Genomic DNA, 23,218 nt, shown 5'->3' on the forward strand with positions numbered 1-23,218 from the left:
GCTTCAAGTAGGCCTTCTCTTAATAATAATATTTTGATTATACAATAATCAGACACGGAGACAAGTATTATGTTATTATTTATAATAATCTGAGAACCTACTGTCATGTTTATTCTCTATTTAGTTCAGAGCTTTTGTAAACTAAGAAATCATCAAATATTATAGGCTCAGAAGAAAGGTATTAGGCTTGTGTCTGAAAATTCAATATGGGAAAAAGCCAATAGATGTTCTCCCATTTCACTGACATAATCTCGATCTTCTAGACCAAAACTACTGTGCATAGAGAAGCTGTGTCATAATGCTGATAATTTCCTCCATCTTGCATATACAGGTTTTGACATTATACAATAACTGTGTCAAGTAAACAACCTTCTTGATCAATTAGAAGCAGACATACAATCCAATACTTTGCAGTTACAATAAAAAAGTACCCAGTATAGAAATATTCAGATTTGGTTCCTTCAGATAGTCCAAATAAAACACTCAAACAAAAGACACTACTTAACATTAAAAAATGTTTTGATTGTTCAGTTGTGTAAAATTGCCTTGTGATTGTTTTGGCAAATCACATGAAAAATTACAATGATTTCTTAATAACATCCTTTTGTTTTCATATGGGTGCAACATTAAATAAAATGTATTTGGCATCACAGATTTGTTCTCATTTGGAACGTCCCTGTGGAAAATTGGACATCTGGATGTTGTCTCCTTGTAGTCCTGGGTTGTAGTAACCAAATCCATCAAACTTCAGGTCTAGTGGTTCACTGTTATCCAGTCGGAGAACTTTGAAAAGAGAGAAAAAACGAGTTCATCAGAGTGAAAAAATGATTCCGTATGTTCATAGAAGCCCTCACATATATTCACATGGATCTTGGTTCAAAGTGATGCAAATAATGACAGGTGAGTTTTATATTACCTGGATCAGGTGACATCTCTTCCTCCAGTTTTCTGTGCGAGAAATCTCTTCTGTTCCTTCGATTCAGGAAGATAAATGCTCCCAAGGCCAGGACCCCCACTACAATCCCAATGACTAGGACGATGGTCCATGCCTGCCCGTTCTTGCTTTCGGTACCATCTGAAACATCTGAAGATAAACCTGAAAAGACATATTTCATGTTTATTGTAACAACGAAACAACCCTTGACTACATTAGCGATTTATAAAAAACAAAAAACATTTTGGACAGTAATATTGTGGTTGCCTTTATCATGGAGTTTCTTGCTTAAAACTTTTGTCAATTCGGACCGACACCATCAGTTCAAAAGAAGAATTCAGATTTTATGGTTTTGGCCTGATGAAATATACTAATACATTTCAGGAAAATGACGACTTTCAAAAAGCTCTTTATTTTCCTGAAATTTATTAGTATATTTCATCAGGCCAAAACCATAAAATCTGAATATATAAAACTAATTCTGAACATGTAGATTTAACTGTTCTTTTCAGTTCAGAATACTGTTTGGACACAGATTGTTTAGAGTCACGTTCACTCAAATGGTCATGGAATTTGTTCTCCAGCAATGTCAGGTGTTCTTTGTCACATTGGTCCACACCTGACCTCCAAAAGGTGCCCCTCCCAATATCTGCAGGGTGAACACCACTCTTATTGTGAGGAAAGTGAGGTGTCAGTAACTAGACACTTTGGCCAAGAGCAGAGGACAAACAAAGCCTGAAATCCAATCCAACTCGGAGGAACAGCAGCAAATATGTCTTTTATGACTGAATTGAGAGAAGCTAAGAATGAGGGCTAGCTTGGGGGATGAAATAAAAAGATTTGTGTGATCTTTGTGCTCTGGAACTGGAGAGTGAAATAATGCTTCTATAAAAGGTCAAAACACTACCAGTGACCCAGATTTGGAGTGGGAATTCTATTTCAGCTAAATCTTTTTGTCTATCATCATATCATTTTAACATTTACTGTTCAAAAGTTTGGCGTCTGCAAGATTGTTTATGTTTTTAAAAGAAATCTCTTATACTCACCAAGGCTGCAGTATTTAAACAATAATACAGTCAAATATTTGTATTATTTGTAATAACTGTTTTCTATTTTAATATATTTGAAATGTATTCCTGTCATGGCAAAGCTGAATTTTCAGCAGCCATTGCTTCAGTCTTCAGAGTCACATGATCCTTCAGAAATCATTCTAATATGCTGATTTGGTGTTCAAGAAACATTTCTTATAACTATCAAAGCTTTGCTGCTTCATTAAAAAAAAAAGTACTGATGTATCAAATGATAAAACTTCTCAGCCATCAAATTAAGCTTAGTCTTTTTTATAAACAATGATTATTAGTGCTTGATTAATGCTGATTTGTGAGTCTCACCTCTTTCAGAATTCTCTCCGATGCCAATAGGTTCGGTCTGGTTTACTTCTGTATCCTCTGTGGCAGGAGCCGGGACGTTTTCAGAGAAGGCAGGTGGAATTGCTGCCGTTGTAGTACTGTATACCGGTGGTTCAGTTGGACTCACTGTAGTTTGGTTCTGGACACTTTCATCTTTTGTTGTGGTGGTCGGACTTTTAGTAGTGCTGTTGGTGGGTACATCATCTGAGGGCAAATATCCAGAGCCCGATTCATCATGGCTGCTCTCTGTCGCGGTAGTCTCAGGTTGGGGAGTGGTATATGTGTCATTAAGAGCAGATTCATTTGTGTCTTCTGGCTCTGGTGTGGAGGTGTTTGTGGCTGTGTCCTGTGTCAGTGTTTCAGTGGATTCTGCCGATGTATCTGAGAGCTCAGAACTTGAATTAAGTGCAATCATTGGAGGTAGTGTTGTAGCAACGAGACTATCAGAACTATATTCCTCAGAAGACTGCTCAGGGCTCTGATCCAATTTTGTGTAATTCTGCTCTCCTCCTTGACTATCATAAATTGAGCCAAATATTTGTCCTTCAGTTTCTGAACTGCTCTCTGGTTTGGCATCCTCATTGCTTTGTAGGTCTTCCTTACTTGGTTGAGTTATTTTCTCACTAAATGTTTGTTCTCCATTGTTGTCTGTAGTATCATTACTTCTTTTCCAGCTGTCAGGTATCTGGGTGGTCACTTGTTGAAACGTCTGAAGTATCAAGAGGAGTGCAAGTGTGATGCCTAGTGGCAATTTCATATTTGGTTCCTCTCCCTGCCAAAATAAGACATGTTACTGTGTGGAGTGAATGTGTATATCACAAAAAAAAAAAAAAAAAAACAGACATAAGCAATCCCGAAAATATTCCACTATTTTAAATGCAACATAAGTTATATTGCATATACTGTATGTAGACAACATGCTGGCATCAATAAAAAGATAAATGCTGCCCAAAATTAATCAACATTTGGGAAAAGCAAAACCTATGATGTCTCTCTATACAAAATGAAAGTGTTCTTTCTCAGAAACCTCTAGCAACCCTTTGTTCCACTCCCATGAATCCTTTTCACTGAAGTGTATCTAAGCCCTCTTGATGCAAGTGTAATGTATACCATTCAACCATGTCAGTACATTGCAATAACAGGAGGTGAGCATACAATATTCTGTGTTCTTTGTATGGTGTTCAATGTACACACCCAAACTATATTTAGATGCACATTTTGAGGGACATTATGACAAAACAAAACACAAAGAACAAAGCGATGCTCATAAAAATATTTGTATAAATATCTAAATAATATGCTTTGATGAGACATAGACGTAGCATAATAATGTCAGTAATTGGTATCTATATTGTATTTTGATGTGCTGTTGAACAGACGCACCCACACTTAACAATGTGACACTTAATGTGACTAACAGAGTAACTATTTCCATTACAATGTCACTTCAGTTATTCCTGTTTGTCCAGTTCATCTGCCATCATCTATTATTGCCAGCCACCAACAAAAGTACAAATAAACAGTAATAATGTTACAGAAATTAAAGGGTTTGAAGGAATCAAAAGTCCTTGGGCTCCACATTTGTGTCCTGTTTTTGTGTGTATTTAGCATAGAGCATTTAATCTGGCATGTCATATCTGAACCACATTTTATGTCATAATTTTTTTTATTTACAATAAATATAAATTTATTGCATTGCTGTTCTTTATTTTACAGACAGTTTATGAATGATACATTTGTCAGTTATTATTAATATTATTTCACTATTATTATAGTTTGTATTATAGTTTATTATGTTTTCTGGCATTATTCTGAGCGAACGTGAAGTCTATATGAAAATGTAAAATTCTAAATTTAAAGTACATGTCTATTAAATTAGAAATGTAAAATAACACCATTTTAGACAGTTCTCTCTAACTCCTGGAGGAAAATATTCTACTAATAATCTTAGAATGTGCCAGAACAGGTTTCTCAGTAATGAGTTTGTGGTATCTCTTATGAGGATGTGTGATACAGCAGTCAATATTACAATACACTGAGAAGATATGTGTCTGATTAAGCTATAATATAACATGTTTTTCAAACTTTTGTTTAAGGGATACCTTTTTGGTTCATTGTTTATTAGATAGGTCATCAGTGTCTCCAGAAAAACTCATACTTATATGCATAATTTTATTAATAACTTTCAGGAATTAAAACTCTTATAGGTATGTGGCACCATTCGTCAAACATCCCAAAGGTAATTTATTTTGAAGTTATTTGTAATCGTGATTTCCTTCAATGGATCACAATTTCAATAGCCTTCATACCACTGACATCTAATACCTACTCTCCATTTTACACCAAACTAGGCCAGATGAATTTTAATGCAGAATAACATTCCTCAATAGGTTTCTATGTATTAAAAATGAAAACTGTGTACCTACCTGAGTGCTGCCTGTTGGACTCGGGTGAGATGATCGAGGCAGGTTGAAGTAAAATCGTTTGAGAGTTCAGAGAGTGTGCATCCAGAGACAAGAGGCAAGGGGAGGGACCTGTCTCGCTTGTGGCTACCTGGGAACTGGCCTTTCCTGAATTTGCACCTGCAAGCCACACCTCTGTATCAAACTTCCTGGATGCAAATAAGCACTCATGTGCGTCAATCTCAATTCATACGTCAGTCATTTCATCAGTGTACACAGGTTTATCCTGGAGGTAGATTTTTGAAGCCTTTGAACAACTAAAATTCCCTGAAGGGAGGAGCACCTGACAAACTGGGCCTCCGAGCATTCCTCCCATGCTCTGTGTCCATGGAAACACACAGGTTGCTCAGATCTGCTTTCTTCCACCCCATATCTTTTCAGCGTTAGCCAGTAACAAAAGACACATGCTGTTTTTACATGACCAATGACCATGTGCGTCATAAGGCTGTCTTTTGTCGTAGTGCGGTCATAGGTTGCATTTTAACAATGTCATACTGGGGTGGTGAAACTTTTGTACTTCTTTATGAGGAATAGTTTATGTTTCTAATGGTTAATCATGGGCCTGAATTTAAAATATTTGTGAACAACCTGTGAAATGTCATTTACTGGTAGAGTGGACACACTGGCCAGAAGACTTGCTCTTCCAGTAATGGCCCAGCAGAGGGCAGAATGTATTATAATTTCTTTCTGTTCTGTAGGGAGCAGTTACATGATTGTTCTTACATTAAAAGTAACACATATTTCAGTTGCTTTTGTGGTAAGTTAATGCACTTATCAGACCAGCAAAATGGCAGGTACAGCATATTAAAGTTACTACCAAAGGTAGTTTTTTTGTTGTTGTTGTTTTTACGATTATCATATTTATTCTCAATTCCAAAATGTTAACATACCAAGTATCAAAAATAGTGATAGCCTACTGTAAGGATGAAAAAAAAAAAAAACAACGTTAAGCTCTGACATTCAAAATGCAGTTTGCTCATAAGAATTACCCACAGGCCTTGTTGAAAGTAAAAAAATCTTACACTGTTTCAAGCTGGCTTAATCATAGTTTAATCTTGTCTCCAAGCCAGGCCAAGCTGGGCCTGCAGAAATGGCCGCAAGCCCTTCCCAAATCACACACAGACCAGCTAAAACCACCAAACCAGCTTTGGCTTTTTCTTTTTTTTTGAGGAGTTGAATCATTAAAAGCATTTTTGTCCACCTTTAAATGATTATTAGTAACTATCCCTTAGACTACAGACTGTCCTGACCCAGATTCCACTCCACAATAGATGTTTGATCAAGCTCATTTCCCAAAATGGCTTATTTATTATAGAGAAGAAGAAAGTGAGCAGTTATTCTGTTAATTGTTCTGTTTGCACTATTTGTGATGATCACATCTTGAGCAAATGGTTTGATTGCAGAATGGGTGTGGGACATATTGAACCAACTTAGACAATGGGGTGTCTCAACTTCAGTAACATACAGACCACAGCTGTTCTGACAGGAGCAACGTCATTTACATTACAGGTAATAAACTGTAACTGTATAAAAGGTTTACGTTTAGGATGTTCCGGGTTCATTCTGACTCCATTGAATCCAAGGTACTACTTTTTCACTGCTGTGCTACAATAAACATCTTCATCAAGACCTTCAATGTCCTTATCATTTATTCTTACACCTTTGTTTAAAATAAGAAACAAATCAGTCGACATTCTATTAAATGTTTTAAGAAGTAGTTTAAAATTCAGGAAAAGTTGAAAATCTACTCACCTTCAGGTCATCCAAGATGTAGATGAATTAGATTTTTCATCGGAAATGTTAAAGTAAAATGTTAAATGTTGTTGTTAAAGTAAAATATTTTGCATAATTATCACACAATTAGAAATAATTATTACTAAATAAACTTCCACTGGTAACAGTCACGACAAAAGAAGAAAGCCTGGCAGTGTTTCTCAATGTGGGCTGTTTTCTGTTGGAAAATTTTCTTTATAGGGAGCAACCAACATCACATTTACTTTATTTGCTTTCTTGACCCTTTAAATTAGCCAACTTCTGTCCAAGCGTTTTCAGTTCACACTTTATATGGGCATAGGAAAATTTTGTTTGCAGAAGGTTCCTATTCAAATAAATAAAATTAAATTGAGGCATAAACTGCCCCTGGAGAACAAAAGCCATGTGCCCACAGGCCAGACTATTAAACTGCAGGGCTTCACATTATAAAGCTGCAGCACACAGTAGCTGTCAAGCTCCAACTTTACAGAAAACACACACTGTATTTATGGAAAGCTGAACAAAACTGAATAAAATATGAAGTGATCATAGCATTACAGCATACTAGAAGACAAGGTCAACTACTTAAACAAGGAAAGTGTAATACCAACGAAAGCATATAGTAGATGTTTGTTTATTTAATAATTCATTTGGGGCCTCCTGCAATTTAAGACCTCATGGAGAGCTGTGAACTGCATTTGACTGGGGGAATGGTGAAGTAACAGACTTATGCAGTGATTGCGTCAAATATGAATGATTACAATGCTACATGAAATATGATTAGCAGCTGGACACCAAAAGAGCATGAACATCATATCCTTGAGTGATGATTTATTATATAGGGAGAAGCAAGCCCAATAATTTTGATCACAACAAAGCCAGTTCATTCCTTTAAGGTTTATAATAGTTCAGCAGGAGTTTTGCTCAAACATTTTAATGGTATTCATAGAAGCCAAAGGAAAATGTTTTAAATGAGGCCTTTAGATAACATTTACATTTATTCATTTAGCTGACGCTTAAAAGCGACTTACAATTGCTATATATGTCAGAGGTCGCACGCCTCTGGAGCAACTAGGGGTTAAGTGTCTTGCTCAGGGACACATTGGTGTCTCACAGCGGATTCGAACCCGGGTCTCTCACACCAACGGCATGTGTCTTATCCACTGCGCCATCACCACCCGCTTATAAATAATATTTATAGATAAAGCAATATTTTTTAAGCATCAGAGGAATGTTTTGTTCTATTGGGATATTCTGAGTTAATGGTTGATTGGCCTCTGGGATATCTTACAGTTTTCCGAATTGAGGGCCAGAATGTGTTTTAATATATTTCTGTCTTTAGATGAGTGTGTATGTTGATGTTAGTGTATCTGTGATACTGTCTTGGATTCACACAGTGAAGGGAATATTTAATGTTAGTATTAGGGGTGTCCCCGACTAAGGATTTTCATAGTCGAATCTGAATTTTCTAATCTTGCCAATAGTTGACTGATAGTCGAATCATATGTTTGGGGGCGGGACAAAATACATCACCAAGAGTCAAGTCAAACATTCAACAGTCATAATTACTGACGTTAACACACAGGGAAAATGTGTTACAGACGCCTCAGAGATACAAAAAGAATGTTTTATGTTTTGATTAAAAGATAATTAACATTAAACGTCAGCGAAACCCTAAGAATTCACAACACTTTTTACAATAGTGCTCTCATTATAACGTTATGACAGTAGTTAATGTTCTGCATTTGAGCTGCACAAGCGGAAGATGACCAGTAGAGTGAAGCATCTGTTTGCAGGTTTTTAATCAATGGGATTTAAAGGGGTCAATTTCAAGTTTCCTTTCTCTTTGAAGTGTTACAACTGTTACATTTGGGCCATTTTTGCTATTTTATATGTGGGCCACTTCAGGCTTACATCCATTTTGTATGGGCCATAAGAAGGCCAGCAGTGCCGTTTCATTGCCTTAAGTGGCCCACATCCGCATGCTATCTGGGCAGCCATGGTACAAATCATGTCCATTGTACTGCAGCTTAATATTTCAAATATAAGCATGATTACAAGAGTGATGTTGCTTTTATACAACTGTTCAATGAAAAAGATGGTAATATTGAGTAACTTCCCTTTTAAACACAATGGCAGCTATTTGGTTTTTTTTGCTCCAACAATGAAAACAATAAATCCAAGCAACACACAGTTTCCTTCCTAAATACATCCATGTGAAACAAATTGTGAACAAATCTGTTTACTGAATTATTTCACTCACTCGTGTCACTAAATCTTTTCTGAATGAACCCGTGTTGGAGTGAATGACTTGCTCACTAACAGTCACTACTGGCCTAACGATGTGGTGCAAGTGTTATTTTTCACTTTTGAAAAACGTTGTGACAGGAAAAAAAAATGATGTCCTTTTTTTGGGTGAATCTCTTTAAGATGTAAATGTAGGCCATTGCTTACATGTATAGTAGGCTATAAATGTATTTTGTGGTATGCTCAAACCATGAGCAAATCACAAAATTAAAAAGACTGGAAATTCTTCATCTGCATGAAGTTATGGGAACCTGTTTGTGCACCATGTATGAATCCATGAACTACAATAGACCTACTTATGTGGAAAGTTTGAAAAGCTACAAAATGGCTACAGTGTTTATAGTATTGAGACATTTTCAATAACCTCAGTTAACCTGCAAACTCTCAAACGGAACAAAAGACACTTTCTGCTGCCCAACCTAGTGAACAGCCATACAATGATATATAAAGGTGTGTTAGAACTGCTAACTGTTCAACCAGCAGAACCCAAACTCCTTGACCACAGACTTTTCCTTTCCCCTCCCCTCTCTCTTCGACAGGTTTTTTCACCCCACTTTTTTCAACCTTTTCAGCAGCTGCTTTTCCGTTTATCACACTATTACATAAACCCTGGAAAAATGTGGGAGTGGAGCAAAACTTCCCAGTCAAAGACCATCTTAGATGCAGGATTATCAGTAATAGTATATTGTTCACAGTGAGAGGTTTACTCTTCCCATAGACATTTTGTTCGCCAAAGAACATCACAGATGTTTAGAGATCTGGGGCCATATGTATAAAGCCACTCAAAGTAAAATTTTAGTCCTAAGTGTGTCAAAATTCTAAGAATGACTTCCTTAAGAATAAGAGTGATTCGTAAAGGTTTCTAAGTGTTAAGCTCAGCTCCTAAATTATTTAAGAAAGCTGGATATAAAAGCGAAGATATAAAATATTGGAGTTAGCCTATATGATGAAATGAAATAAAACGATACAAACTTGATTGACAAGAAAAAGTTTTTTTTAGTTTTTTTTGTAACTGACAAAGTAAAAATACTTTAATAACCTCTTCCACTCAACAAGTCAATGCTCTAACTGCAAAAATGAAAGTAGTAATTACATATTTTTTGGTTGGAAAATTGGACAAATGCAGCAATGCACCGGTTGATGACAAGTGTCACAAATCTGGTCTATGAACTGTTCACTCACCACCAGAGGTCACTCGCTCACCACATTGACTCCTGCACTACACTAACTGCTGCACGTCATCCCCGGCCTACAATTCCCATCCTCCATTGCAGTGACAACACACACACACACACACACACACACACACAGCTGATTGCACTAATCACACAGCTGATTCCCATCACACAACTTACTTAAACCATGGACTCCCTCAGTCAGATCGCCGAATAGTGGTTCCCAACCTTTTTTTCATAGGCCCCCCCTACATACACATATGGTAATCTGAAAATATATATACATATAATATATATACTGTATATAAATGCAATAATAATCTTATTTTTTTGTCTCTTAGAAATGCACATTTGACATTGAGTTGACAGTAGTAATTTGAGTTAGGTTGCAGATGTAAATTTATGTGCATTATCAAAAATCAGTAACATCTGTAAAAATTGCAACAACCTCCTTTTTTATATGGTGAAAGACTGTTTGAGTTTTATTAAAATTAACCGTTGTTCTTCCATAGTGGCATAGCCTACATTTACATCTGATTACCAGAGTTAAAACCACACATATAGCACCTCAATACTGTGGGAAAAATGCAACTATATGGTTTCTAGGTAGCCTATTTATATGTAAAATAGTAGTCTAAATACATTTATTACACTGCACATTTTAGAGTGGCCTTTTATTGTGGCCAGCCTAAGGCACACCTGTGCAATAATCATGCTGTCTAATCAGCATGTTGATATGCCACACCTGTGAAGTGGATGGATTATCTCGGCAAAGGAGAAGTGCTCACTAACACAGATTTAGACAGATTTGTGAACAATATTTGAGAGAAATAGGCCTTTTGTGTAAAAAGTCTTAGATCTTTGAGTTCAGCTCATGAAAAATGGGGGCAAAAACAAAAGTTTTTAAAAATTTTGTTCAGTGTATAAATGCACAAATGCTAGCCCCACATTTCTACCACAATACCATGGTGCAGTTAGTGTTACTACAGTAAATCCATTTTATCGCCCAGCCCTACCTCTGCTCCCACGCCCCCGCTGTGAACTCTAGCGCCCCCCATCTTGGGAACCACTGGTCTAGCGTATCAGGGCCGGATTTATGCATAGGCATTCTAGGCACGAGATTTCAGGACGAAAACATGACAGAAATAAATCATTTGAACAATGTCTTGAGGTGGTTGTGACTCCAGTCCGTTAAAATTAGGCCTATTAGAGAAATAATGCACTCCCAAAGTGGTAATATGACCACGATGCCGGAGCCTATTAATGGAACGGTTCTCCGTTCTCAAAGAAAGAATTGCATTCGATCTTTATTGACTGAACATAAGAGCTTATTGCGATAGAAAACACTGTAACGGTTTCCACTGATTCCGAAATATTTTAATTTGCAGGGGTGGCTATATATACATATATATATATATATATATATTAATAGGGAAGGGGGGCCCAAAAAATTGTTTTGCCTATGTCACGATAAGAGGTAAATCTGGCCCTGAGCGTATATCACTCTCCTAGCAATAGCTACGGAGCCCACTTAGTTGTCATAGTCTTGCCTTGTCTGTTTTCTAGTGTTTTGATTCTTGCCCGTGGTTCCTGGATTAACCCTTTGCCTTGCCCTTCGGACTCTGTTTGCACCTCTCTTGGACTATTGCTCGTGTGTACCTGGATTATCTCTCTGCCTTGCCCTGTTGGATATTGTTCGCCGATCGTAGACCCACCCTTGCCCTATGATTACTCTTTGTCTTGCCTGTGTTGTACCTTTTTGCCATTGCATGAACCTTGCTTGTTTTGTGACCACATCCCTGAATAAAAGCCTTGCAAATGGATCCGCTCGCCTCTCGTCTCGTCGGCTCCGTAACAGAAGGCAGGGTCTTACATATTGTGGCACTAATCCCACCAAACTCAATAGTGGACAACAGTGATGTGTGGGTTTTTTTTTTTTTTTGACCCCACATTTCACTTAAACCATTAAAATACAAAAGAAAGAAAAAACACTGACCAATGTTGCCAACTGCAGCTAAAACTGGTCACTTTGTGTTACTAGATGACCTCATAAAGGTGAGTTCACTGATCTATATAAATATCACCTTTATGACGTTATGGGAGAGTCTCAGAATGTAGATAAGGTTTGTCCAAGAAATTGATTTTGTTGCTAGGCTTTTGAAAAAAATTATCTAAACGGATGAGGTTGTCACTAAATCTAGTGACAAAATCACTAAATTGGCAACATTGACTACAACACAAGTTATAAACATTTCATTGGTCCTCTTTTTTTTTTGCATGTGTTCATAATTTCTTTGTATGACAGCATGGCCAAAAATAATGACCGCACAATTTGGCATGTTTCATTGCATTATTATCACAAATAAAACAGCTGACTCTAAGCAACTATGCAATATAAGAGGTAAATCTCTTCAATATGCTTACAAAATCTTGCACTTTTTTTTTTTTTTTTTTTTTAATTAAGGGTGAAGATGTCAAATTTCCTAGGCCGGATATCGCTTTGACAACTACAGTATGGCAGTTTATTGACTTTCCAACTGGCCGCCAAACCATATTGCAAAAACAAGCCACTTTTATAAGGATTGTGGTCTTTCCTGGAGTTGTTGGAGCCATTGATGGAACTCATGTGCACATCATTGCTCCAACTGTAAACGAGGAGACATACCAATAGAAAATAGAAAAGCATCAATAATAATTTGTGATAATTTTGCATAATGCAAATCATTTAAAAAAATACATATAAATATTTAAATATTTCAGTGTAATTAAATGATTTTATTGTAGCTATATTAAATGATTGGTGTTGTGCTGCTGTGACTTCACATGAGCAGGCTCACTATTGGCTGATTCGTTTGTGTCAGGCTGGGGAGAGAGGTATTGTAATAATGTAAATTATGTAAAAAATAATGCGTTTTTCGAACCGACAAGCATGAGAGTATGTTCTATTACATCCCCAAACAAAATTAAGATTTTCTAAAAAAGCATAATAGGACCCCTTTATAAGGCTGTTTATATGCATATCCACTAGGCTTATTGTTTTTGAGAAGCATACATGTAAGAGGCTGACAATAAGCTGAACATATATTTGTTTAATTAGTGACACTTATCCTGCATTTTAAAAACTTTATTTGAATGTGGCAATTAACATTTTTATTTTTAAACCTTTATTTGATTATGGCAACATTATATTGCGCTCTACAATATTTCTATGAATAAATATCTGATAGAGACTATCGGCCAATCACCGTGTGCATAGTTACTAAGCAAGCTGACATCATCCGTAGCAAGAAGGTCAACCCCGCCTTACTCTCAGTTTAAGACTTCAATCTATTCCTTAGTAAAAGTTTGTCTCAGCAGCTTTGTGAATAGGTTTTAAGAGAAAACTATTAGCTAAAAACGTTTACTGCTATTTAGGTGAACTCTTAAGATAAAATGTTTTGTGAATACGGGCCCAGATCACTTTTGTGACATTAATGCTTCCACATCTGGTCTAATGAACTATTGAAGGCTATTTTCACAGTCAAACTGAACAGATAAAGTACTGACCTACATAACATAACCACCAGGTACAAACAATTCAACAACAACTTTTGATTTACAGTTCTGGCAACGATATTGACCTTAGATGGTGAACACATGGAGATGGTTTCAGAAAAGTCTTTGCTAGAAGAAAACAAATTGTGCAAACCCTTAAGGGCATCTGGTGAGTGAATCAGAATAAGATCAGGGCTTAGAGCTACTCTTTCCCTAAGAATTGTTCACCTCCTGTGACTGCAGACCAGCACAGAGATAGGCAGAATAGAAATAGACAAAGAAAAGAGAGAGAGAGAATCCAGACCTAGAACACTTCCAGATTTGGAGGAAAAACAAAGAGAGATAATAAGACAGAGACTTTCCTCAGACATGAGCTCAGCGTCCTGCTTCACTTATGTTTCACTACTGATTGATGCCCTGAGGAGGCCAGAGAGTGGCCTGTTTGAAGACTAGAGAATAAAAACTGGGAGTACCGCTGCAGCTTAAATTTAGGGAATGTGAGATAAAACATTCCTTTGTGAGATTTTTTGACTGACGATCTAACCCTTTATCCTTAAAACACATCTAAAAAAACTAGGTCACTTGGACACATTTTTTGTGTTCAGCTGGATTCTATCAATTACAGAATCCAGACTGCACACACACACTCACACACACACACAAATAATGATACACACAAACCATAGTTACATAAATTCATATTACACTAATCCATGACAATTATTTAAAATGATGGTGATTTATCAAAACGCTCATATACACACAAACGGGCACAGATGTATGTGAGAAAATGAAACGATGCCTCTGGAGGCTTGGAATACCTGCGTATTTTGCGATTCACAATGGGCCGAAAAATGATTGCGTCTTTTCCATCTAAATTTCATTCAATCCTTCATCCATCATTCTGTCTCACTGCCTGAATGCATGTATATGTTAAATTGCATAATTTTAGTGCAGAATGAGTATGATGACTATGCAAATGTCATTAGGAAGATGTCATTCTCTCATTGTAGATTCACATCTGGGACTGTCACCTCATTTCAGTCCGTACTTTTGCATTGTTTGCAAATGGTTTGGCAGTGCTATAAAAAAAAACAGTTGGCTTTTGTAACACTGCACTAACAAAACACTTAAGGTCTGTTCCAGTAACCATGGATTGTTCCTATAAACAATAAAATAGTGAAAAAGTGTGATCCCTGAGAGAATTTAATTTTTTAGTTTATGGCAATATGACAGCCATCTGTGGTCAGAGTTTCTTTCACACCTTTATCACTGTTCTCAATAAATACTAAATGTTATTGACCAGAGAGCACAACAGTGGTGACTTGTTCTTGTTCTTTCTTTTATTTTTTAAATAATGAAAAAAAATCTAATAGAATTAATAAAAAATTTGCTAGCTACATCATTCTTGGTAACATGCCATCATGTGCAATCTACTTTGAAGTGTTTTTAAATAAAACACAGTGGCAAAAAATACAAGGCTACAACGAAAAGAAAACAAACTCACTGTCAGCTGTATTTTATTAAATGTGACAGATATTTTTAAAAGCCCAGAATGACCTTGGCACTTTCTCTCTCAATCCATTTGAGAGGAATGTGGGGTTTAATTAGGAAGAACTCAGCTTGGTTGAGTCCAGCATTATCATCCACAGAACAGATGTAATCAGAGCTCACAGGGGGCCACCACTTTAATACTGTGCATTTTTTGACACACCATAATGAATAAGCATTGAGTCATGAAACCAGTGATGAATATGTCTGTGAATAATGAATATGTCTGTAAGTAATGATCTCTGTAGATAACATTTAAGTGCATACAGTATAACTAAGCTGCCTATATATCATCGCCTTGGAATTATAAGGTTCTATCTTGCAAAACATTCATTGAAGCAACAATTTTCAAGAAAAACAAATAGTTTTTTTAATAATTTGTTTTAAAACACAAAATTAGTGTTGTAACAATGTGTCACCATGTATGAGAAAGGTCAATTTAATGCTTTCTTTATCACATTTATTCCATATTTTAGGAGAAATAATTTTTTCTTGGTTTGGTTAGGCACAAAGGGCAATACTAAATATTTTGTTCAGTGCTAATGTTTATTTTAGCTAGGATTATAGTGGGTAACTAGATAAAAAAAAAGTTTATCGAGACAAACTTTAAGTTGGCTTGAGAAAGCCGGGCCAGAAAGTTTTTAAAAAGTTTGAAAAGTTTAATGGTTCGATTAGTTCAAAAAAGTTTAAGTTTGAAAAGTTTTAAGTTTGACGGTTTTCAGTCTGAAATAGTTTGAAGTTTAAAGTAGTTTTAAAAGCTTAAAGTTTGATAGATGCTAGGGTGTTGCTATGTGGTTGCTAGGGTACCTGGGGTGGTTGCTAAGGTGTTGCTATGCGGTTTCTAATGTACCCGGGGCAGTTGCTAAGGTGTTGCTATGCGGTTGCTAAGGTTCCCGGGGTGGTTGCTAAGGTGTTGCTATGCAGTTGCTAGGGTACTTGGGCTGGTTGCTAGGGTGTTACTATGCGGTTGCTAAGGTATACGGGGTGGTTGCTAGGGTGTTGCTAAGGTGTTGCTATGCGGTTGCTAGGGTACTTGATTTGATATTTCAGGCTTAATGTTTTAAAATTTAAGAAATTTTAAGAATTTAAACTGCATGAATATTTCGCCAATCATTACATATTCGGGTCTTTAGCGATCCAGACTTATATCCAGCACGGATGGATCTCTAATTGCTGTAATAGCATATTCTCCTGATATTTTAAGACCATAAAATGATATAAAAAAGAATAAAATAAGCATACTTCCTTTTGAAACTTAGATGGGTTCGATTTGAGCAGATGATTTTACCATCACTGCCATCGTGAGAGCGCATTTCCCCAGTATTCAGCATCTGGCTCATATTCACGATCTCAATATATTCTCAAAACTATCGTTTTCAGCATCTTCAAAAACACCACATCTACCATCAAACAACAGTGACACTTATATTTCATTATGTACAGTAGCCTAATTGCTCTGCAGTAAAGCCATTTGAGCCAGTTCAATTTTTGCAGATGATTATTTGTTTTATGCATATGCGCTTATGAGTGAACAATCACATCATCATTATGTTTTAAACAGTGCCACATTGTGAAATAAAGTTGAATTGCACTTATTGATTCTGCAGATACGTAATTATTGTTGTTTAATGTTTAATCTTAATGTAAAAGAATATGTGACTAATTTTGACAAAAATGTCAGATATAACCTTATAATTCCAAGGCGACGATATGTTAACGCTTTAGTATAGGGATCAGTTCTCACTATTAACTAACTAGCATGCCTATTAGTAACATATTGGCTGTTTATTAGTACTTATAAAGTGCACACTCTGCAAGACCATGTTCTACATCCCTAATCCTACCCAATACCTAAACTTAACAGCTACCTTACGAACTATTAATAAGCAGCAAATTAGGGGTTAATTGAGGCAAATTTCATATTACATATTATATATAAGGCAGTTTCTCTTTCTCAGTCTTTCTCATTTTTGCTGCAACAATCTCACACTGACATCTCAAAATGATCATTGCACTAGACACTGGGCCTAATTTTCCTGAGAAGTTAATTGACTAGCCCCGGACTTACATTGTATAAACATTTGCTGTTTTTTCATTAGCTTCTTATGCTGGGAATATGTCTATTTTCAGTCACAGTGTGGTAGGACATGGTGTGGCGTGATCTGCCTGACTCTGACAGTGTCTTGGGCACAATGAAGGCATTTATGAATCTCAGACGAAGTGAGACAGAACTGCTTCTGCGGCAGCGTTCCTGGCAGATGCACGGAGGTTTAACACTACCGCAGCTATTCCCGTTGAGCATGCTCCAACCATTACTGCACCAGAGAAAGCCCAGTGTAGGTCCACCGTTGGCCCAGCGTGGGTCTCTTCCAACTACTTCAGTGCTCCCAACACTTACTGCATATGGAAAGCATGTGTGATCCTCCTCCCTGCGTTAGACCAAGATGCTCTAAACATTTCCACTGTTTGAATATTTTGCACACCTTAGGAGTTTGCAGCAACACTCAGTTATAATGAAAACTGAAGCGTGTTTATGTATGTGCTCTTTCACTCTCCTTCTCTAGCCCTCATTCTGCTTTTATGTATGATGGTGTTTAACAGGCCTTGGAAAGACCAACCGCTCTGTGTGCCCATGCCAGTTACATTGGACTCGTCATTATTTGACTCATTTAAACACTTTGTAATGCTGACATCACTGTTCTGGTCAGCAGGAGATCTTTGAATGGATCCAGAGTGACTCTTACAATCCTCCTAACAGTGTGATACATTTAATGGCCTTTCACCAACATAAAACTGCTTCAAAGCGCTGAGCTGATATATTCTGGATATATTGTCAGTTAGAGCATAGAACAAGCATCCAAGAGAACATTTTCAAAGTGTCATGATATCGGAGTGATTTATGCTATCTGTTACAACACTTTTCGGAACTGGCCCCCGCATATCACCAAGACCATACTTCAAAGCCCCGGCTACATAATATTTACCCAATGTTTATCTGTTAGGAATCTTTTTTATATAACACATTAGTTTCCTGGCAAAACCAAAACATATCATGGCTTCAACACCTTTTTTTTCCTTTTTCTTTTTTTAGTAAATTCACTACAGCAATCCATTGTTATCATTGAAAGAAAGTGTTTTGGAATTTTGTCTAATTTATCTTACTCTGTTTTTTTAACTTCCTTGTTCCTTTTCACACATTTGCCTTTGGTGCTTGTTCTCTCTTTCTGAGTATTTGAGGCAAGAATGTATTTAAATTGTATTTGCAATTTATGAATTTTATTAGAGTAAAATACAAGTTGATGATTTAATGATTTTTCTAGAATTATGCATTCTCCCTTTTACACATATACAGGCACAGAATCACAAAAAAACATGATCATATTGGTAAAATGTTGAAATACTGAATATGTATTACTTCTAGGAGACCAACACGCAACATACATGGACAGAGTGCAAATCCCTGCGGTCTCTAAATGCCATCTTAAACTTTTAGACACAGCATTTATGAATGGGGAAATTAAGTTGTAAAAAGTTATCATACATTTAATAATTTATTAATATGTTGAAATGATTTTGTTATACTTATAATGTACCAATGTAACATTTATCAATATTAATTGTTACATAGGAGTCAATGGGATAAATTGTTACAAACTTTTGAAGCCATTTTTACAAATGTGGCCATTGAATTAAATACAAATGTCTCCTGGCACAGAATCTTTTATTTATACTATATAAGACTTAAATATGTGTAAAATAATGTTATATAAACAGGGCAAAATCCATGTAAAATTTATGATGTTATGAGATTAGTACTACCAGTTGCTAAACATCACAATTTTAGTTAACCTTTGTGGGATGGATAAATAAATAAATACACTTAACACTTACATAATGTTCTAAATACACTTACACTTAAATACACTTCCAATTAGCAACATTATAGTAAAACAAGTGTGACCACCCTTTTTTTTTTGTCATAAAAATATGAAATTATTTGTATATATTTTATGTATTTATGTATGTCTGTTTCTATTTAAATTACTTTAATGTGTTGTAATGAGTTTGCACTGGGCAGTCCAGCTGCGCTTTCCGGATTCCGGGTGACAGTTGGGTGAGTCTCTCTCATTCACTCATTCATTTACATGCTTTAATGTTTTGGTGATTTGTTTGGTTTGATCATTTGTGTGGTTGTGTAATTTTAATACCTGTTTCATAGAGAAGTTTATCCAAGTCGTTTGTGTTGTTTTGCTTGCATGAAATACTTACCTGAGTGGTTGAGCTTATGAGTGGATCCAGATGTGTGGAAGATCTACAGCATTTCTGTATATATGATTATCTATTTATTTGTTTGCTGTGATTTGAGTATTTATATGTGTTAATGACTACTGTGATTCAAAGTGTTCTAATGAAATACAATGTTTCTTAAAGACAACAAACGAGGACCGCTTGGGCAGCCACTAACTCTTGTCTCTGTCTCTCTCATTCACTATCAAGAGAGTACTACACAAGCACAAATGGTATTAAATAGAAATGTATAATAGTTCAGTAGATTAAAGAAGAGCATTTGCTGTGAATTGCTCAATTTTTTTATTTCCTTATTTTTTGTAGTCCAGGATGATGAATTAAGCACAGAGAACCCGCATGTGTGCAAAAACACGGACAATGTCCTTCCTGCTAGACAGATCATCATTTACAGTCTTATCCATATTTGTTTTGGTAGCTGTTGCTCTGTCTCTCTCATTTTTCTCCCTCTTCTCTCTGTCAGTTTCACCTTTATTGCTTGTTATTTTCTCATTTTTTGAGATGGCACATTTTAGACTGGTCGACAGGGAACAAGGCGTATCTCAGTTCTTGAGTACTCATTTTTTCCACTCATTATGACAGAGCAGTATACTTACCGAATCCTCCTGCGTCTGCCTGCAGAGTCGGTGTAAGAATGACTGCAGCATTTGGCTGCTACTCCTGCTGTGCTCCTCACTGACTAATAACTCAAAAACCTGCACAGCCACTTAGTTTAATCTTACACAAACACTGAAGTATTTACAGGGAAGCTTTAAAAAGAAATATAAACCAGAACAACCCATTTAATACTTAGGTTGACTTAACATAAGGTGCAACACTGGTAATGCAATGCATCAGAGGGAAAGAACTCTTACACTGACCAAAAATATAAATAAATAAACTAAGGAAACACTGATACAGGTATTTTTAATGATCTATTTCAGTCATCTATTTATAATACATTTAAGACATAATTTGGAACCAACTGACATACTACCTTTTATTATTAATTAATTAAATAACTATGTTACATACAAAAGTGTTACTTATTTATAAGGAATAACCATAAATAAAACAAAAATGACATGACAAAATTAGTAGTGGCGGGCACATGCGCCCTAATTTAGAATAAACCAGATTCTCATTGAACGGAGGTAAAAACAATGGGATGTGTCTATGCGTCTGTTGTGAGCTTTACAGAATTTTGCGTTAGAACTTAATGCACACATAAATACGCAGTACACAAATATAAATGATTATAAATACACAATTAATAAAGGCATATGCTTGTATGCAGCATTGAGTCTTTACACAGAATTTGGAGCAGGCAAAGGTTGATCCGCCACAGAGCAGCCTTGACTGTGTACTGTATGTCAGAGTTTATTTTAGGCCTACTTGTGTCTCAGGTCTCAAATGCCCTGCACAACATTTCAGACAGAGAGGAGCATACAAAAGGAACATGTGTTTTGGAAGTTTCGATGACTTCTTACAAGCAATCCAATAAATCATTGTGGATAATGAATGGGGGAAAAAAGCACCCGCACAGTCATTTGTCCAAATCCACATGTGTAGCTCATTAGAACCGGTGGTTCTTTCTAAACATAAACATCCTCTGATCTCTCTAATACGTACTAGTCCTTTGGGAATTTACTAAATTATACAACATGGAAGGGGTGCATTTGTTTATTTCTTCATTTTATTGTTTACTCATTTCTTGTTTGGAAATCAGGCATTTTGAGCCATTCTTGCTCACTGCAGAGGTTTTGTTTCCATTTGTGATCAGTGGGGATTAATCATAGCATAATCATTTTGGCATAGCTTTAATGGAGGCTGATGCACACAGACTCTTAGTAATAGAGAACAAAATGCCCCCCACTATGTAGGCTGTTTTGTGCTATGTGGATACCGTTAGCAGACAACAGGAGAAGAGACTCATGCTGAAGTTATGCCAGGAAAGACTGACGAGTGGAAGATGAGGCAGCTCTACACATAAAGAAGCGCCTATATTACAACTGCCACTGGACTCATTTAAATGTAAATTTAAATTCTGATCTGACATTTCACATTCTTTTGCATACACTGAATACATTTATCATATGACCTAGATGACCATACCTGAGTAAATATTGGGTCAATTAGATATATTCTCTCTTTCTTGTAAGATTCTTCAGAAAAGAGGGTAACTGCAGGACTGTAATGTGCGTGTATGTACATTCGTCTCAGAACATTTCCATATGGAAAATGTATAAATGAATAAAGGGGTTGTGAGGGAAGCAGTTGACCACAAAACAGCTGGAAAAATCTCCTCAGCACTTCTTCAACAAACAACTCCAATTCCTTCGATTCTCCCTGCGGAGATTTACCCCGTATTCCATCCCTCCCTCTGCCTGATTGCTGTGGACCTTTATGCATGGTGAGGCAGATCTTTATCCATAATGGCAGGTTATAGATACGGATATATCATTTCTGCTGAGTGTGATTCAGTAGCAAGTGGGCCTGTTTTCTGTCTCTAGGTTTCATTAACATTCTTCTCGCAACACATTTTGTGCATTCATAATTCTCTAACTCGGTTTTAAAACTTTGTTGTAGCTAGTTGTCCCATGTTGTTGTCACAGTTACAGCATTTTTATTTACAAATGGATCTGGTTTTTGGTCTTTTGAGTGGATTATTTAGGTTGATTAACTGATTCATTTGAATGTGTGGCTGTTTAACTATATGCTTTCTTCCAGGGATCAACATGGCTCCTAGAATTGCGTCACAAGGCTTTTTTTTTTTACCTTAATGGACTTGTAAATCCAGAGGTTTATAGAACTGGGCAGTAGAGCATATATCAGAAAAAAGCTGGTGTTAGGTCACCATTGGGCTGATTTCCTGGAACATGTGTGTGTGATAAAGGAAAACTCTAAGGAACCAAAGTCTTCATTAACCTTCTGACGCATCAGGGAGCTCGTAACCAGATGAGATTTGTAAGTTTTCATGCTTGTCTAACCTAATCAGTTGTATCCCTTGCGTATGAGTGCACCTGTTGATTGCTACATTCAACTCAGATTGGGACAGTGATAGCTTTGTAACGTTTGGTAGCCTCACATATTGTCATCTGGTCCTCATCATTGGCATTTCCACCCCAGTAACAATTAAGATCTTTTCCAAACTTCAAAAAGTTATTATAAAAGTGGTCCATATGTGCTGTATTCCTAGACTTCTGAAGCCACAAGATAGGGTTGTGTGAGAAACATACCAAAATTCAAGCTGTGGATGTGAACACAGCTTCCAAGAGAGGAAGATTATCAATGAATAACAACCCAAATTGCAATCTGTTCTTCACACTCAGCATTGTATGACTAAAAAAGAACATAGGTTATATTAACTGCTTTTATGGCATCTTTACTGTGCTTTTGTGGTCTTTTTGAAGCTTAAAAGTTTCAGTCATCATCATAATTCTCCATTTGAGAATGAAAGTCAGTTTTGGAATGACATGATGGTGGGTAGATGGCAGAATATAAATGTTTGGGTGAACTATTATTTTAATATGATGCTTTTTTATGAAGAGTGCATGCATGTGCCTCTCCTCTCAGTGGTCTTCTAATAGGCCCTATAGAACATGATGTCGGTGTACTCTGTTTCATGGCCCCACTGGCCATGTTCCTCCAGCATCTGTATATTTTATGAGCGTCTTGCTCAAAAGCTTCATTAATTGAATCGTATTGCCCTGCAGAAAAATTCCATGGATTAATGATGAAACAACTGTTCTCCCATAATTCTTTCCTCAAAAGATTAGAACTGGCCTGGAGTTCCAGTTCACGCAAGGT

At 36.5% G+C, this 23,218-nt stretch overlaps 1 protein-coding gene across 1 annotated transcript; it reads right to left on the reverse strand.

Moving 5' to 3' along the window:
* Window positions 1-81: 81 nt before the first annotated feature.
* On the reverse strand, window positions 82-4,905 carry LOC306881464 (uncharacterized protein). The gene is made up of 4 exons (XM_079435579.1): window positions 4,770-4,905; window positions 2,326-3,115; window positions 917-1,096; window positions 82-783 (listed from the first exon to the last, which is right to left on the reverse strand). Exons 2-4 carry the CDS (start codon window positions 3,098-3,100, stop codon window positions 662-664), a joined length of 1,077 nt encoding a protein of 358 aa, XP_079291705.1. The 5' UTR covers window positions 3,101-3,115; window positions 4,770-4,905; the 3' UTR covers window positions 82-661.
* Between the last annotated feature and the right edge of the window lie 18,313 nt (window positions 4,906-23,218).

The sequence above is a fragment of the Barbus barbus genome (genome assembly GCF_936440315.1).
Source record: "Barbus barbus genome assembly, chromosome: 1".
NCBI classification, from domain to species: domain Eukaryota; kingdom Metazoa; phylum Chordata; class Actinopteri; order Cypriniformes; family Cyprinidae; genus Barbus; species Barbus barbus.

Coding starts and splice junctions, on each gene's coding strand:
- LOC306881464 (XM_079435579.1), bottom strand. CDS start 3,100: ATGAAATTGCCACTAGGCATCACACTTGCACTCCTCTTGATACTTCAG. Junction 1,097..2,325: donor CGGAGAGAATTCTGAAAGAG/GTGAGACTCACA, acceptor ATGTCTTTTCAG/GTTTATCTTCAGATGTTTCA. Junction 784..916: donor AGAGATGTCACCTGATCCAG/GTAATATAAAAC, acceptor CTCTTTTCAAAG/TTCTCCGACTGGATAACAGT.